The sequence below is a fragment of the Biomphalaria glabrata genome, chromosome 5 (genome assembly GCF_947242115.1).
Source record: "Biomphalaria glabrata chromosome 5, xgBioGlab47.1, whole genome shotgun sequence".
Lineage (NCBI taxonomy): Eukaryota > Metazoa > Mollusca > Gastropoda > Planorbidae > Biomphalaria > Biomphalaria glabrata.
Window position 1 is genome coordinate 37,535,382 of NC_074715.1, and position 16,512 is coordinate 37,551,893.

General features: G+C 35.4%; 1 protein-coding gene across 9 annotated transcripts in view; it reads left to right on the forward strand.

Moving 5' to 3' along the window:
• The window catches only part of LOC106059556 (uncharacterized), a 152,667-nt gene that overhangs the window by 80,901 nt on the left and 55,254 nt on the right, over nt 1-16,512 (forward strand). For 2 of the 9 annotated variants that reach the window (XM_013217204.2, XM_013217261.2), the window contains exons 1-2: nt 1,394-1,730; nt 13,566-14,221. The exons of 1 other annotated variant lie outside the window; for it this stretch is intronic. In XM_013217204.2, the coding sequence (XP_013072658.2) occupies nt 13,887-14,221 (335 nt within the window). In that variant the 5' untranslated portion in view covers nt 1,394-1,730; nt 13,566-13,886. Of the gene's footprint in view, nt 1-1,392; nt 1,731-12,871; nt 14,222-16,512 lie in introns of those variants that run through there. 6 more of the 9 variants (XM_013217267.2, XM_013217212.2, XM_013217240.2 and 3 more) reach the window with 6 other exon arrangements.

The window sequence follows — 16,512 nt, forward strand, 5'->3', positions numbered from 1 at the left end:
TATTGTTATTAAGAAAAAAGAAAGAAATCCATTCAGTAAATAAACAGATTCTATCTACCAACGTTATTGGAAATATATTAATTATAGCTTTTCTATAGCGCTACTTTCATGCTCAGGGCGCTTGGCCTCTCTTCCCATTGAGTTTGATTAGCTTGTAATTTGAAAATCTTGCACATTGCATCTTTGCTTCATGTCACTACCTAATGTTTCAGAACACAATAGAAAACATTAAAATGTATTTTTTTCATGAGTTGTACAAATACTAACATCCGTTCAGTCTTGAAATCAACTTAGAGTACTCTTTGCGTTGAGCCACTGTATGCTGTTACGTTTGAACTAGCTCGAAAGGCGCGCCTCTTCCCCAGATATCGTCTGCTCGTAACGGTGTTCAGATGTAAGTAATTTAGAATAGTAGAATTACGTCACCAATATTCTCACGCTCATGGTATTGAGGCATATCAACACGCCACGTGTGTTGGAAATCTTGAAATAAAAAAGTGCACAACAGAGAGCCGTCTTGTTATTTCAAAGGTCACACCTCTCTACTATAAGTCCTGTTAGACTTTTTTTCTGACAAGAGAAAAATAACCCGTCAGTTGTTATCTACTCGATGTAAATAAGGCAATTATCTGCATGTCTCTCTTTTCAAATCAGGTTGCCTAAATCATTTGGAAAATTCCAGAAACGTGTCACCGGATGTTTCTCTTGGTTGGTTAAGGTTATTTGACCTCCAGGCTTTATTCCACTTTGACTGAATACACTCAGATTGAATGGACTGCTGCTTTGAAAGTGTATTTCTGTAAAGTTGTCTCCCTGCCGTCCCATTTTTCTACTCCCCCTTTTCCAAAAATCCTGGCATGTAACGTTATGACGTCGCATAAGCAACATAGTCATAGAGCAAACGATTCTGGCACTAAGACTTTATTTTTTTCTTTATTGTATTTCTATTGAAAACGAGGCTGAGGAACGCCTGAAGATCTCATCGGACATGGTCTTGGAGGCAGTGGTGCAAGTGGATATGATATCTATATAAAAGGTGGGGCCACTGTCTCTTACAAAGTAAACTTCGTATCTTAAGTCTATACACTGGGACAGCATGTAGGGGCTATTCATAGAATTCCAGATACTAGTCAGAGGGAGGGGCTAGCGGGAGCTTTCTTTTTTTTTTATCAATGCAGAGAGTGAAACAATTTTTTGAAAGGGTTTTTGAAAAATAAGCTTCAAACCTTTGAACGAAATTGGCACGGTTGTTTGGGGTGGGGTGGGGGCAGAAACGGGATTTACTCGTAACATTCATGCAGAATGAAATTGTTATTGGGAGGGGGGTGGAGGGTAGTAGTGCTAGAGCACACCAGTGTGTGTGGGTGTTGGCCCCACCCCCGAACTGATAGGAGAAGTGTAATGTAGATGTTTGCGTCACATTAGCGAGACGAAATTGACGTAAAAAAAGTTTGAGACTTGTTTGATTCGTTGAGGAGGACTAGTCGTGTTTGATAAGAAGACTAGACTTCTAGAGATAAGTCATCTACATAGTCAAGTGATAATTCTATGTGATGTATTCATCTCAAACTTTCTTTAATATATTCATATGATAATTGTGTGTGATCTATGGACATACGTCCTTATATTTTACTGGCGTATTTGTCTTTTCACTTATATTGAAGTGTTTGAATTTTTTTGTTTACGACTGTGTAATCGTAATATGATTTACACAGGTCATTCAAATTAGGGTAATTTAATTTGAGTTTTATCTTTATTAAGCTAATTAAGATATTCGATACTGTATCGAACTGCGCCATCTATACGCTAAAAAATATCGATAATTAGATTTTATCTAACAGATGACATGTGTATCATCATGAAAAACTCTAAACTCTTTTAAATTTATATCATTGTTTTGAAGTTGGCGCGACTAATTAACATAATTTGTATTGTAACAATTTGTATGATTTTGTCAACGATATGTTGTTGTTTTTTTTTTGTTTGTTTGTTTCTTTTTGTTATTTTTTAAAAAATCGTCTTGGGGTCTTTTGTGATCAAATATTTAAACTAGCAAAATACATTTCAAGGGAAGTAACTGTTGAATTTATGGACCCTTAAACGATCTTTTGAATGGATGAATGTAGATCAATATAAATAAAATGGTATTTAATGCTATATTTAAAATCGACACGTAAAATCGACACGTTTAATTACTATAGTGTATATTTATTTCTTCTTATATTCTTCGGGGGTATATGGAATATGGATAAATGATAAGCTGGTGAAGGACTTGTGGCCTAATGATCCTTTATATTTTTTACTTTGGTCCAGTACTGCGTTCCTTATATGCAAGTTTATATTCAATAGTCTTCGGTGCATCCAATGTCTCTTAAGTAGTACTGTTGATTCTGTTGATACTAGTGTACCGGTATGTAAAACATATAGATCTATATTTTTTAATCTATGCGTTTTAAAAAATCAATTATTTTTTTTATTTCTATAAATATTCCAGCTCATATTGGCCATTTATGGTCAATGTATATAACCTGTTATGATAGCAATAGTGAAAATCTAAAGACTACAGCGGAAACATAAGTTTACATATGTGAAACCAATCTAAAACGTTTGAAACTTTTGTAATGTTAAGTTTTTTGTTGTTGTTTTTTTTGACATATAAATCGAGGATAATTGTACTAAGATCAGGTTGTAGTTGTAACTCACGTTTCTCTTCATGATAAGCAGGACACGTTTCATGTTTCATTGAAATCCAAACACTTTTTGCCACCTTTAGCATGCAAAGAATAACCAAGAACAACAAATTTTCATAAGAAGTCTTATCGAATTTTTACCTCGTACTATCTACTGGGATTAAATTTCAAGCTGTCAACGCAAGCAATAATCAATTCAAATATTAATTTTATATTATAATTAAATTTAGTCCAATTATTTTCTAAGAATTAAATTGCGTCCAATGAAACTTGAAACACAAGGCACTTTAGCAGTTATTTCACGTTTCTTGTTGGCTATCTTTACGAAATATGTAGCTATAGTATACAAAAACAAATGATGCTTGCCTGAAGTACCGAACCAAATGTCCCTAAACAAAATCTGATTTATATAGACTTTACATATTGTTTATTTTAATTTTAGCATATAATAATTTCATTACATCCCCTCATTCCACAATGTTCTCCAGTTATCTCTCCTTCCTGCCATCTCTGGGGCCTCAATAAATGCAAGGCTCCTCTGTTCCTTGATGTTTTTTTTCTTTTTTGTTGGCTGAAACTTTTTGTCTTACCACCTGAGTTTGACTTTTTTCATAATATGGTCAGCAGTTCTACTCGAGATCCTACAGCCTTACCATGGACTTCTTCTGTGATGTGGTTAGAAGTGAAATCTCATATCTTCTTTACAGCTTATCACCATGAGTTAGCAATAGACAAGAAAATAATTAATTAGTGAGCATTGTTAAGGACTTCAGTAGATTATTAACGTTATCATGAAAATCTTGCTAGTCAAACATTAGTTAGTCAGACATTAGTTAGTCAGACATTAGTTAGTCAGACATAAGTCCTTTCAAACATTAGTCAGTACAAGATACCCTAGAAAATTGACATTATTTAGTCAGACATTAGTTAGTCAGACATTAGTTAGTCAAACATTAGTTAGTCAAACATTAGTTAGTCAGACATTAGTTAGTCAGACATTAGTTAGTTAAGATAACCTACGAATTGATATTAGTTAGTCAGACTTTAGTCCTTTCAAACATTAGTTACTCAGACACAAGTCCAGACACTTTAGTTAGTAATGATAACCTACGAATTGACATTAGTTAGTCAGACTTTAGTCCTTTCAAACATTAGTTACTCAGACACAAGTCCAGCTAGTCAAACATTAGTTAGTCAAGATAACCTACGAATTGACATTAGTTAGTCAAGATAACCTACGAATTGACATTAGTTAGTCAGACTTTAGTCTTTTCAAACATTAGTTAGTCAGACACAAGTCCAGCTAGTCAAACATTAGTTAGTCAAGATAACCTACGAATTGACATTAGTTAGTCAGACTTTAGTCCTTTCAAACATTAGTTAGTCAGACACAAGTCCAGCTAGTCAAACATTAGTTAGGATAACCTACGAATTTACATTAGTTAGTCAGACTTTAGTCCTTTCAAACATTAGTTAGTCAAGATAACCTACGAATTTACATTAGTTAGTCAGACATTTTTTATTTTCCACATTAGTTAGTCAATATACCATTGAAAATTGACTTAAGTTAGTCAAGATACCCTAGAAAATTGACATTAGTTAGTCGATACCCTAGAAAATTGACATTAGTTAGTCGATACCCTAGAAAATTGACATAAGTTAGTCAGCCTTTGGTCCTGCTAGTCAGACATAAGTTAGTCAAGATATCCTAGAAAATTGACATTAGTTAGTCAAGATACACTAGAAAATTGACATTAGTTAGTCACGATACACTAGAAAATTGACATTAGTTAGTCAGACATAAGTCTTCATAGTCAAATATTAGTTAGTCAGACATAAGTCCTGCAAGTCAGGCATTAGTTAGTCAGACATAAGTCCTGCAAGTCAGGCATTAGTTAGTCAGACATAAGTCCTGCAAGTCAGGCATTAGTTAGTCAAGATAACCTAGAAACTTGACATCAGTTTCTGCTCCAATAAGTTTTCATCAAACATTTAGTCTAACCTATGAATGTATGCTTCAGTTGACACGAGACAACCCATTTCCCAGTGGTCTTTTGGTTCTGTTGTCCTAACAGTAGAATGTCTTTACAGGACGGAGCTACACAGCAACGGAAGTAGACGAAGAATAGGAAATGTTTTTTTTTTCTCTCTCAACACTAACAAAAGGCCCTTTGGTATGTATGGCGCTACAGTAGGTAGTGGGGCGCTCCAGTAGGTAGCGGGGAGCTATAGTTGGTAGTGGTGCGCCGCACAAACAATAAAAATACACAAATGCAAACTGTTTTAAAGCCAGGTATTGCTTCAGCGAGTTTTCTTTTATCGTAAGACGCACCACTAAATACATCATCGATGCTTTAGAAATAAGCAAATTAAACCTTTTATGGTGGATTTGTGCACTTTTTGGCACAGCTCTTTTGATTTATATTGTGTTTGAGATTAAGTTTGATTTTTCTTGTAGCATAGAAGCGGGGATGTGTTCCTGACTTTCGCAGATTTTATGTTGTTTTTTTTTAAGTTCACATTTAGGATATCTTTTAACAGAATGTGCAATTCTATTCCTTCCCCTCCATCTCTCTCTTTCTCTCTCTCTCTCTCTCTCTCAGAAGTTTTAACTTCTGGATTTTAAAAGTATGGCATGCCTTCGAGTTCAAAGATTAAGGATTTGTGCAGAATCCGACATGACTATGTAGACCCAGTTGCGACCTGCATATTTCGCCATCTTCCATGCAGATAAAACTGTTGTCCGGTTCAATCAATCTCTCTTTCCGCCTTCTGCGCCTGTCTTGGTCAAGAGTTTTCTTTTAGTCTCCAATACGTATCCTGCAACTTTTGTAAAAGCTCTAAAACTGTATTTCCGAAGACGCCATTTTCTGCCTGCTGCTGTCTCCTATACAAATGATGGCAAACTGACACCTGAGCTAGTCTTTGTGGTGTTACGTCGTCTTCCTTTAGGCTCCATAATCGCCTCTTCTGATATAAGGTCATCCCCCAGAGATAGGGGTTCAACCTAGCGCAGCTATCGAACAATTAATAGTGTCTCTATCCTCGCCACTGCTTCGTTCAGCTTTATATGATTGTTTGCAAGTTTTTTCCCACTATGGAACTCAGGTACTCTTGATACAAGCATTCGAGGAGCCTTAAACGATTCTCAAACAACACTCAGATCTTAGAACTATACAAAAGAGTTGTGAGAACCACTGCTTTCTAGACATTGATTTTTGTTGGTAATACCGTAAGACCTTGAGGTAGTTTATTGCTTCTGTCAGTTATGAGTTGTTTTTACTCACTGTACTGCCTACATGCACAAAGTGATTTACCTCGTAAAGAGGTAACTGTCAACATCTATTTGTGAAACTAGGTTTGTTGTTGAGGTCTTTGACTGGTAGCACCAAACTGCTGGTAGGAAACTAAACCGTGGAAGGAATATTTTATTTTAACTTGTAAAACTTGAAATCACTTGAATAACTTCCTTGTGAATTATACTATGTGTCACTTTTATAACAATTTAGACGAATTTAACTTGAGATGAAATGAAATAAATTTAGTAGACTTAAGTTATAATATCATATAGTATTTTGAACTAGATCTAACTCACTCAAAAACACGTCTTTTCACTCTGGCATTCCGAAGTCGTCTTGTGTACTCAAGACAGCTTACAAAAATCTCTCCTATCTTGCATCATTCACCCTGCATAATCACCAACTGATCTTTTTCTTACCGTCAACTTAGAAACGCACATTCACACTCCATACCATCCTCACCTTTCCTTACAAAGTATTTGTAACAAATGTGTTTGCGTTGAACTATACAATGTTAACATCGATTTGTTACAAAAATGATATAACCAAAATAAATTCATACAAAAAGAATTGAATGTTACTAGTAAATAAATGTATTTCGGACATTCATATATATGTGTCCTAATAGTGTTCTGTGTTAGGCTGTACGTTTGTATGGGCAGAGAAATTATTACACATCCAATTCAAATAAATATTTAAATATCAATCATCAATATACAATTCAATATCTCTAACATTATGAAAATACCAAATGTTTAATGACATACCAGGATATTGCAATGTTTAAACAAAAAAAAAGTTATTATATTGCACTATTCACAAGAACTTATTATGGCAGAAAACAATTGACAAATCAATGCGAACCCCAAAATAATCAAATGTATCAAAAAATGTTAGAAATGATCACATAAAGACAAACAAATATCAAGATTAATGGATGATAGAATAATAAACTCTATGTACCATTTTATACATTAAAACAAATTTATACAACTGAAAATAAAACAAATAATTTCTTGTTACATTTTCTGAACAGTAATATATCCTTATAATCCATGCAGTATTTAATCCTCTAATCAATAATGACAATTCTTAAAACGTTGAGGAGCATCAATAAATAATAATAATCCATTGAGATAGATAATGCCTTGACAAGTAGTACTTGAATGGGTTAATCCATTTTAAAAACATTACTCAGACTGATGTTGAACGACGATGTATCAGTTAGTTTGGGATCAGTCGTGTAATTAAATGTGTAATAAATCTAAACCAACAACAATTCACCTATTTACCTTTTTTTTTTTTTGACCAGTTGGGACAATGGGAAGGGAGAGAAAAAAAGGCATACGCCTCCTCAAGCCGTCATTCTAACCACTCTCCTAGTGAACTGCTTATGACTTTAGAAGATTTTATCGTTATGTATTATGTTTTTTTTTTAAATTACTTTAAAGCGGCGACCTATAAAGGGAACTTAATCAGCTTATACTAGCCTTATACCACCACTTCAGTCTAGTACCCTTTTTCGAAATACAAGAAAAAAAAATTAACAATGGATCATTAGCTAATTGTTGTTGTTCTTTTATTGATTCTTGTGTTGTCAGGTAAAAGAATAAATTGTGCAAAATTTCAGCTTGATCCGAATTTGAATGTCGGAGAAATAACGAGACAAAACTTTTTACCAGACAGACAGACAAAGTGAGTTAATACACGTTTTGTAAAATGAACATAACATCCCAGAGTTCCTTGTGTTTTCAGGTCTAGCTGTGTGTAGTTCTTGACAACTTGAAGATAAAATATCCTTATAAAATCTCACTTCGACACCATATAATGTTTACGACATATTCAATCCCTACACTTCTGTCTACCATTGTGTCACTTGCCAAAACACCAACTTCTCGATTACTAGAGCTTCAAATGTAGATTAACATAACAAATGTCACCCATCCCAAAAAAAATAATTCTTGACTTAATTAAATCCGAAATCTTAGTTCCCCACTTCTGACACCAATAAATGTCAATGTATCAAAATACTTCTGACACTAATAAATGTCGCTGCTTTAAAAAAATGACTTATCGAATGTTATCCCACTTCTAATTCAAATAACTGTCACCTGGTTATTTTAGATGACCATGTCGGGTGACATTATGTCGTTATAGAGTCTAATGTAGGCGTAATCATGATGAATATATTAATACTTTCAGACGTCTATCATAAATAACCATATGAGTCTTCTTAGGGCAGACACTAATAATAATAAGTTTATTATACAAAATATCTTGATATCACCATATAAGAAATGATATACACACAATGCTCCAGGAATAACATGGAAATATATTTAACTAATAGAGTAGTAATGAATGCCTTCAGGTGACTGGTATATATAATGTCTGCTTTCTAGTCCTGCTCTGTAGGAACTGCTGTTTGCGGTGATCATGTTCAGATTTACCAAAGAATAAAATCAGTTTATTTCTGAAGCACGAGTGGTCTTTTCTTTCATTTTCATCCATACAAGATTTGATATTTAAACTTGATCCTGTAAGTCTTGATAGAAAGAATTGAGACTATTCTCATTGATTAATTTTGTTTGACTAACATAATAATTTTCACAAAATATCTATTGGCTTACTGAGTGGTTTACTCAAAACAGCTTACGACAATCCCGTTTTATTTGCATCATTCACCCTGCATAGCCACCACCAATCGCCAACTCTTTCTCATGTCACCATAGAAACACACACATAGTCCATAACAACGTTTCACAGGGAGATTTCTAGAGTATGACTTCAGTTCTTCTGAAGATGATAGTTAAATCTAAGAGGCAGCTGCCTTAGCGAATTCGTTGGCAACAAATTGAAGCTTCTGCGTTGGTTGTGGGCAAGACGATTATTCACGAATAGAAGCTATGGAACAATCATTTCTTTCATTTTCTTATGGAAGGATAGGCAACGGATGTTTTATACGGAAATTGAGGCTAGGACGGCTTCCTGGTCGTGCGGTTTGCGATCTGGACTGTCTTTCGGTCCCGGGCTCAAACCTGCCCGCTCCCATCCCCCGTCATCCTGCGCGAGGCTTGGACTAGGAAGTAAATTATCTTCAACTCTGAAGTAACATCCTAAATATGTCAAACACTTTTAGTGCCCTCCTTGGATTGAGCATTGCTCCAAAGAAGATTGCAAAAAGTGTTAAAGCAAGTTCCCATCCCTGCTTGTACATTCTGCTGCTCTTGCAATGTCTCACACGTGTACATGTACTAGTATGGTCAATGTAGCCAACATTCTAAAGTACACGATTTCATTAGTTTCTTATATCCTGATCTATTTCAAGGAAAAGTACGAATACACTGTACATCTCCTTTTTACATTTTCACAAGAGCGTTACGACCCAGGTCTATAGTGCAAACAATTGCATTTTAACAATAAATACAAAATATTGATCTCAAAATTTATGTTTAAATATACGAGGATAATGAAACAAATGTTAGAATGTAACACACAAACACACTCGGCCCGCTTTTTTTTTTGTAAGACCTTCTCAATTGTATTTATGAAAAATATTTTAAGTCTTCTATCAACTATTTTCGGATGTCCTGTTGATCCATGTGTACTTAAAGTTATATATACTGTTATGTATGTCTATTTATAGTAACGGTTATCAGTGGAGGCATTGCGTCTAGTAGGTTGTGCGAATTGAATGCCAAGGGAGACAAATACCTACGTTACTAGAAACTTAAATTTAAGTTTTGGTTTGACGTTTACAAATCGTGATCAAACTGGCTTTTAGATAAATCAAATGGAACAGGAATGTGCCCTGGTATCTATCTATCTATCTATCTATCTATCTATCTATCTATCTATCTATCTATCCGTCCGTCCGTCCGTCCGTCCGTCCGTTCGTCCGTCTGTCTGTCTGTCTGTGTCTACTTAGTTACCTATCTACCTATCTACCCATCCGTCCATCCAATCATCGATCGGTCGATTGATTTCACCCGTGTATTTTTTTAAAACAGTTTTACCAGTTTCCCTGCTAGTGTGCCTGTGTGCAGGCCAAGTTCCATATATTTATTTCTTTTTAATGTTCATACATTTATATTTGTGTCGGAACACATGTGCGCTGAATACAAAAAGGCTTTCAAACTAATAATGCACTTTAAACGTTTTGGTTCTTTACAATTGAAGAAACACTTTAATAATGCTCAACACCAGAAAGTAACAGAAAAAAAAACAAGGTGACGTAATAATTACGTCACAAGAAAGAAACGTTTCATCTTCGTAACGTCCCAGAAGCAGATGACAAAAAAAAAAAGGTAAACCAAATAAATAAGCTTCACGTGGCTGAGCTAATTAGGTCATAGACTCGAGGTGGACGAGACATTTTATTTTCTGCGTATTTAAAATACAATATTTCGCAATAACTGAAGAGTGTCGCTTGAAAGTTGTCTGCCCACTAATCATCGTACAAAACATACGGGGCCGCCTAGAGATTTTCCCGCTAATGATGATGTGTGTTTTTTTTTATATTTTTTTTTTTATTTTACTCCAGCCCAAATAAATCTGACATAGACTTAAGAGACAACCTGGTCTGTCATCTCCATCATTGTCTAGTCAACCGGTGCCGCGCCGACTCGTGGGTGAAGTCTGCGGGGGAAGGGGTCTTTGTTTTGCTAGACTTTAAAATAGCCTTACTGGCTCTAAACGTCATACGAGTGTTTCATACTTTTTTCTCTTTTTATTTTTCAGTTCTTTTTTTTTTTTTTAATATTACTTTTTAAATGTTATTTTAATGAAGGGGCATTAGAGAATATTATTTATTTCATAAAATTAGTTTTCCCAAAAATATCTTCATACATTTTTTTTAGTAATGTCTATAAAATATACAATTATTCAACTGTCGAAGGTCATTGTAAATATTGTTGATACCAGTTGGTATACAGTTTTACACGTTTCGGGTATTCCCAGAGTTCAAACCCACTGCATGTGATGTGGGAGGTGGGGGGGGGGGAAGTTTGCAGAGGGAAGGGCTCGAACTAGGGACTTTTGTGATGACAGACCGAAGAGCATATTACTCTACCAAACAGCCATGTTCATGAAATGATCTAATTGCTTTTAAAACAACATTTGTGGTGTTCTTTCATACCCTAGGCGGCAGTACTCGCTGCCACCAAAACTTCTGACTATATATTTCTGGGCCACTTTAGCGCATGCACGAATTTAAGCGCTGCAAAAAAACAAAAACAAACTCCTTAAATCGATACACTCTGTCTTTCTCGTACGACAGATTGTATTGATAAATATAAAAGATCTCTAGCTGACTTATTTCAAAATGAGAGGGTCATCGACACGGGTCATTAGTTCCCAATCAAAAACGATCCGATATTGCTCTAGCCCTTGTCATTGAACGGTTCTGTTGACCTTAAGTCTAACTACTAGCAGACGACGGAACTGTGTAGACTGAGCTAACAATAAAGCGCCACGAAAGAACCGAAAAGAATCAATGGAATTTTTTTTTTAAACTTAAGATTTTTTTTGCTGAGCTGCCAGAATGTAAGAGTACCATAAGGCAATAGTTGCTGCTCCTACTGACTACGTGTAAATGGATTTATTGGCGTACGTTTGATTTGACTTGTTGACCAACAAATAAGTTGACTTGTCTGCCCACATATAAATGGACTTCAATTATTAACCAACACGTAAATTGACTTATCATTGTAGTTATACTTTGACTTTATCTTGTCAGCGACAATGTTTCCACATTTTGTTTATCTCCTTTCTAAGAAGAGGTTGTTGAACTTTAAGTCTTGAACCCACGCTGAGCACATTGAGCAACAAGAAACATGTCCGAAGCTGTCCGATTGTGATCCCGACACTTCACTGGTCTGTGTCCGGCGTCCTCCGACATTGTTCTCACATTTGAATAGTTTTCGGTCATGCTTCAATTCCTCCGTTCATGTTCTGCTTTTCTCGTGAAAAAAAATATTTTCGTCCATCGCCCGGACATGATAGAACAGGTGATTTAAGTTTCCTAGTCTATGCATGTACACGGCAGAGCTTTATTTTGAAGGCTCTGTCAAGTTTTATCAATACCTTAACACAAAAAGTATCTTTCAGACGTGTTTCGAGTCCTGAAATCAACCCTAAATCAGAGGCATCAAATGTTGCTTGCCATGCCCGTGTAACATAGTACATTAAACAGATTTTTTTAAACTGAAGAATCTAATAGCTTGAAATTGGATTATCTTTAATTCAAATTATGGACAATTGGGGAACATGAACAAAATCTGAAATTCAAGAGAAGCTTTAAACCGCCGAGATAGTGAATCTCATCTCTCTCATCTGTCGCTTGACTTTCGTCCTAGTGGTGCTGTAACAGTTCATGTCCCTCCACCTTTCCCTGTCAGCAGTTGTTCTTACCAGGATATCGAGATGTTATCCAGCCAGCTTTTCTTTGGGCGGCCCTTTCTTTGTGCTCCCTCCACTGTATCTTAAAGAATGACTTTTGATAAAGAGTCTTGTTTTACAATGTGAATGTGACTAATTATATAATAATATTGTGCTCCGAAAAGATGCAGAGAATTCTATCAATGTCCTAGAATTGGAAATGTCTAAATTGTATTTAAAAGTTTAAACCGTCTTATGAAATTGATATTGCGTGGATGAAAGTGATATTGTGTATGAAATTGATTGCGTGTGTATTATGCATCGAGATGTGTGTGTGTGTGTGTGTGTGTGTGTGTGTTGTGTATGCGCACAATATTGTTTTAAGAGATCCCCTATTTGGTTATCTAAATATTGTAAATTAATAATACTCTACAAAATTTTAAAAATATATTAATTTATCAAATACAAATCCCAAACAGAGACAAACATTTCAATTTGACCGTGTCAACATTTGCATGCATCACAGATGTACAAACGGTAAACAAGTTGAGAAAAAAAAAAGACAGGGGAGAGAACTTCTGCTTACACCAATTTGTCCTTTACCCCTGTGAAAACGTGTGGGTGTCAATTGCCGGTTACCGCCCCTACCTACGGAGTTATTCATACGTCTGCGGTACATGTCTCTTACAGCTATTATCTGATGATGTCGCGGGAATTAACATTCACGTTGGGTCTAGCGGTACGTTGATCTTCTGCCGAGACTGGCTTGGAGGGTTCATAATTTATCATACTTGTTCTCATTGCCTTCTGAAATTATGTTTTCATTTATTGCTGCCTAAAGTGGAATAATAGCGAGAGTTTGGTGTTCTTTCTGTACAAAGTTCCAGTCAAGATTTATGTGGGCCAGTTGTATCTTTTTTTTTTTTTGCTTGCACTGGTGTTCAACAACGTGGGGATATTCAATTTCGTATTTGGATGACCAGCTGGACGATAAATGAGCTTAAATTATGTGCATGCAACGTCTGTTTGTGTTTAGCACTATAAGTAGCAGACGTCGAGGAAAGACTGAAAATGTCTGCTGATCAAATGTGCCAGTCCTTGTGTAGTTACAGTAGCGCAATGTTTTCTTAATGACTTTTTTCATTATGATTTTAAAATAGTTTGGGTTTTGTTTTTTTTGTGTGTTTTTTTTTTTTAGAGCAATGACGTTTATTGAATTATTGCTTTCAAATCTACTGTGTGTGAATCTACAAAAAGTTTGGAGTCCTATTTCACTGCATCTCGTTCTCCATAGTTTCATGTTTCCATTTCATTAGAAAATAGATTTAGGACAGGGACTGAATAGGGAGTATTTCAAGTTTTTTTTTAATTGGCTAGGCGAATGAAATAAAACATTTTCTATTTATGGTGCCTTAAACAGATTTAAGCTAGAACTACTGAGGACAATTCAATGACTTTTCTGAAAAACAGACAATTTTGTTTGTTCCGGAGCACTCAATGACTTGCTCATAACTTTTAGATGAAATCCTACAAGATTCTTTCCGCCGGCATCAAATCTGTCTTGGAAACACCGGAAGTTAATATTAAACAAGAAACCGTGCTTGCATGCGAACATTTTTTGCACAGCCCGCAGCAGAGACGCCCCACTTCTGAATGGGATCTACCTGATTCCTGCTACGATCACATGCAACTTGAGCGTAGCGTCGACACTGGACCTAGACCTATGCGCGGCAGTGTTTCATCGCTGTCTGATGCAGCAGACGTCGGGCAATGTGTCTTGGACAGCCTGATCCTGGAATGTGACCGTATAAACGATAGCCACTTTGATATCTTGGAAGGATACTGCTTTTTATGGTAAATAGATTTTTATTAATGATTTCAATAATACTTACTGATATCTAAATAATTTAAACATCATTAGTTGTCCCCATTTAATTTGTAATTTCCAATTACCCAAAATATGCATATATGTAATAACTAATTTTAACTAAGCGACCTAATTTTATAATAAGTGTGTAAAATGAAGTTATCCTTCGTTATATAATAAGTCTGTATCTTAAAGTTCAAACCAGCCTGCAAAGAACTCACTTTCATGAAATATAAGGTATAATTATCATTCATTAAAAAGGCCAACAGTATTGTATTTATAGAATGCTAAATCTATATTATAAAGTAGAAAGTAAGGCGTATGTATATATGTGCCGAATAGAAATCAAAACCGTTTGATAAAACTTGGCTTAAATGTTCCTTGGGTACTAACTTAGACCGTAGTGTATGTATTGTCGCCCTAAAACAAACGGGACCCTCAAAAAAAAAAGTTGACCTACTCTATGAAAGCATTATAACTTCATCGATCTAGGCCATGTTTACATGAGAAAAGATCGAAAGGATCTAAATCTAGATCTAATTTTAAGAACTACACTTTGCGCAGATAGTTTTTTACTTTACATGAAAATACAAAATATAGTCTATTGATTTCATTATTTAATAAAATTAACCTTCAAATTTGTGTTTCAAATGCATTTTTACATAAATTCGTTCCTTATATCTACGAATTTAGAAATCCTGACGAACATTCTTTCATTAGGCATTTCGCGAAATGTTACACTTCTCTCTATTCCTAGGTCTAAAACTCTAATTCAACTCTAAGATGATACAACTTCTCTTCGCAAAGATAGTTTTATAATTAAACACATGAACATATTAATTATAGTCCATTCATTTCATATTTTAATCAAATTAAAATTCAAATGTTTTTCCAAAGCATTTTTACATTTCTACATTCGTTCGCCGATGTTTTCATAAAAAATTGAATTCAGGTCAATTAGCTATTTTAGCTCCATTCATAATATTTTTTTTATTCATGAATTCATGCATTCACTTTACTTATAACATATTATTTTCTTTAATTGTTTCTAATGCACTATATCAGTGACTACATCAGCGATACGCAAGTTAAGACCCACGGGCAGCGGGTAATATATGTCTAGTAAGAACTAAAGATAAACTGCTTAGTGGGTCTGTCCTTAATAGGAGCACTTTAAAATATGAAATACTTAGCCAGTTTCATACAAGCCAGACTATTCATTTTCCTACTGTTACATTGCAACACGTGACTTTGGGCACTACACCCTTTCCTCTCCCTCAACTTAATCTGACACAGGTCTATGAAGGATTTAATAAATAATGTACATAATATCTACACACAATAAATATAAACTTATATCAGTGTCGTTGGTATCCTTTAGTTGTTGTACGATTTGATCTCATAGTGATGACATGAAAGCCTGGGCATTAGCTGTGGCTAGAACGACGTCTCCCACATAGCAGTTCTCCACGCAGCTGCACGAAACAGTTTGTGATCAGTGCTGGCGCAGAATCTGCCAGGGTATAGCCATGTCTGCTGTAAGCTAAGGCTCACCGGCTTCTGATTTGTTCTCACGGTTGAATCGCGAATTCTTTACCATGTTTTGGCATAGCTACAAGGTGGCAGAGGTTGGAGTTGTCCATCTTCAAGGTGGGTAGCCAGCCAATGAGCGTATCCTGCTCGCCTTTGTTCTCCCTTTGTAGCAGTTCCGCCGGACTGGGCCACGTGAAAGCCAGGAGTAGGACTAATTGTCAAATGCTATTTGAATGCATGCCATTGGATGCATTTTATAAGTATTTGAGTGTAAATACCCATTACCACTTTCGACAATCACACAACTTAAAACCACTGTTTGATAATGCCGATCCTGGGAAGGTACTGGGCTTTGTCCGGGAGGTAGAGTTGTCTGCGAAGGAAGATTTGATTTGTGATAGGGCAATGAAATTGTGAACATGTAATATTTACAACAGATTTTTATTAAATTAATAAATTGTTACTATCTTAACTGTGAATAGACCTTGTTTTTAATGACTTAATTGTATAAATATAGCTCTTGTGATACGAAGCGATAATAAACCCTGAGGGATTACAGGCACGACATGGCCTAAATTGTGGCCTAAATTGTGCCGATGTGCCAAAAACCCAAAATACAAATACTTTCGACAATACCAATACCGACTTTATAGAAAGAGTGGGGGGGGGGGGGGTATACCGTACAAATGGTAAAGATTAAACAGACATTTCTTTCCTATATCTTTTGTATTGTCAGTACTTTTGT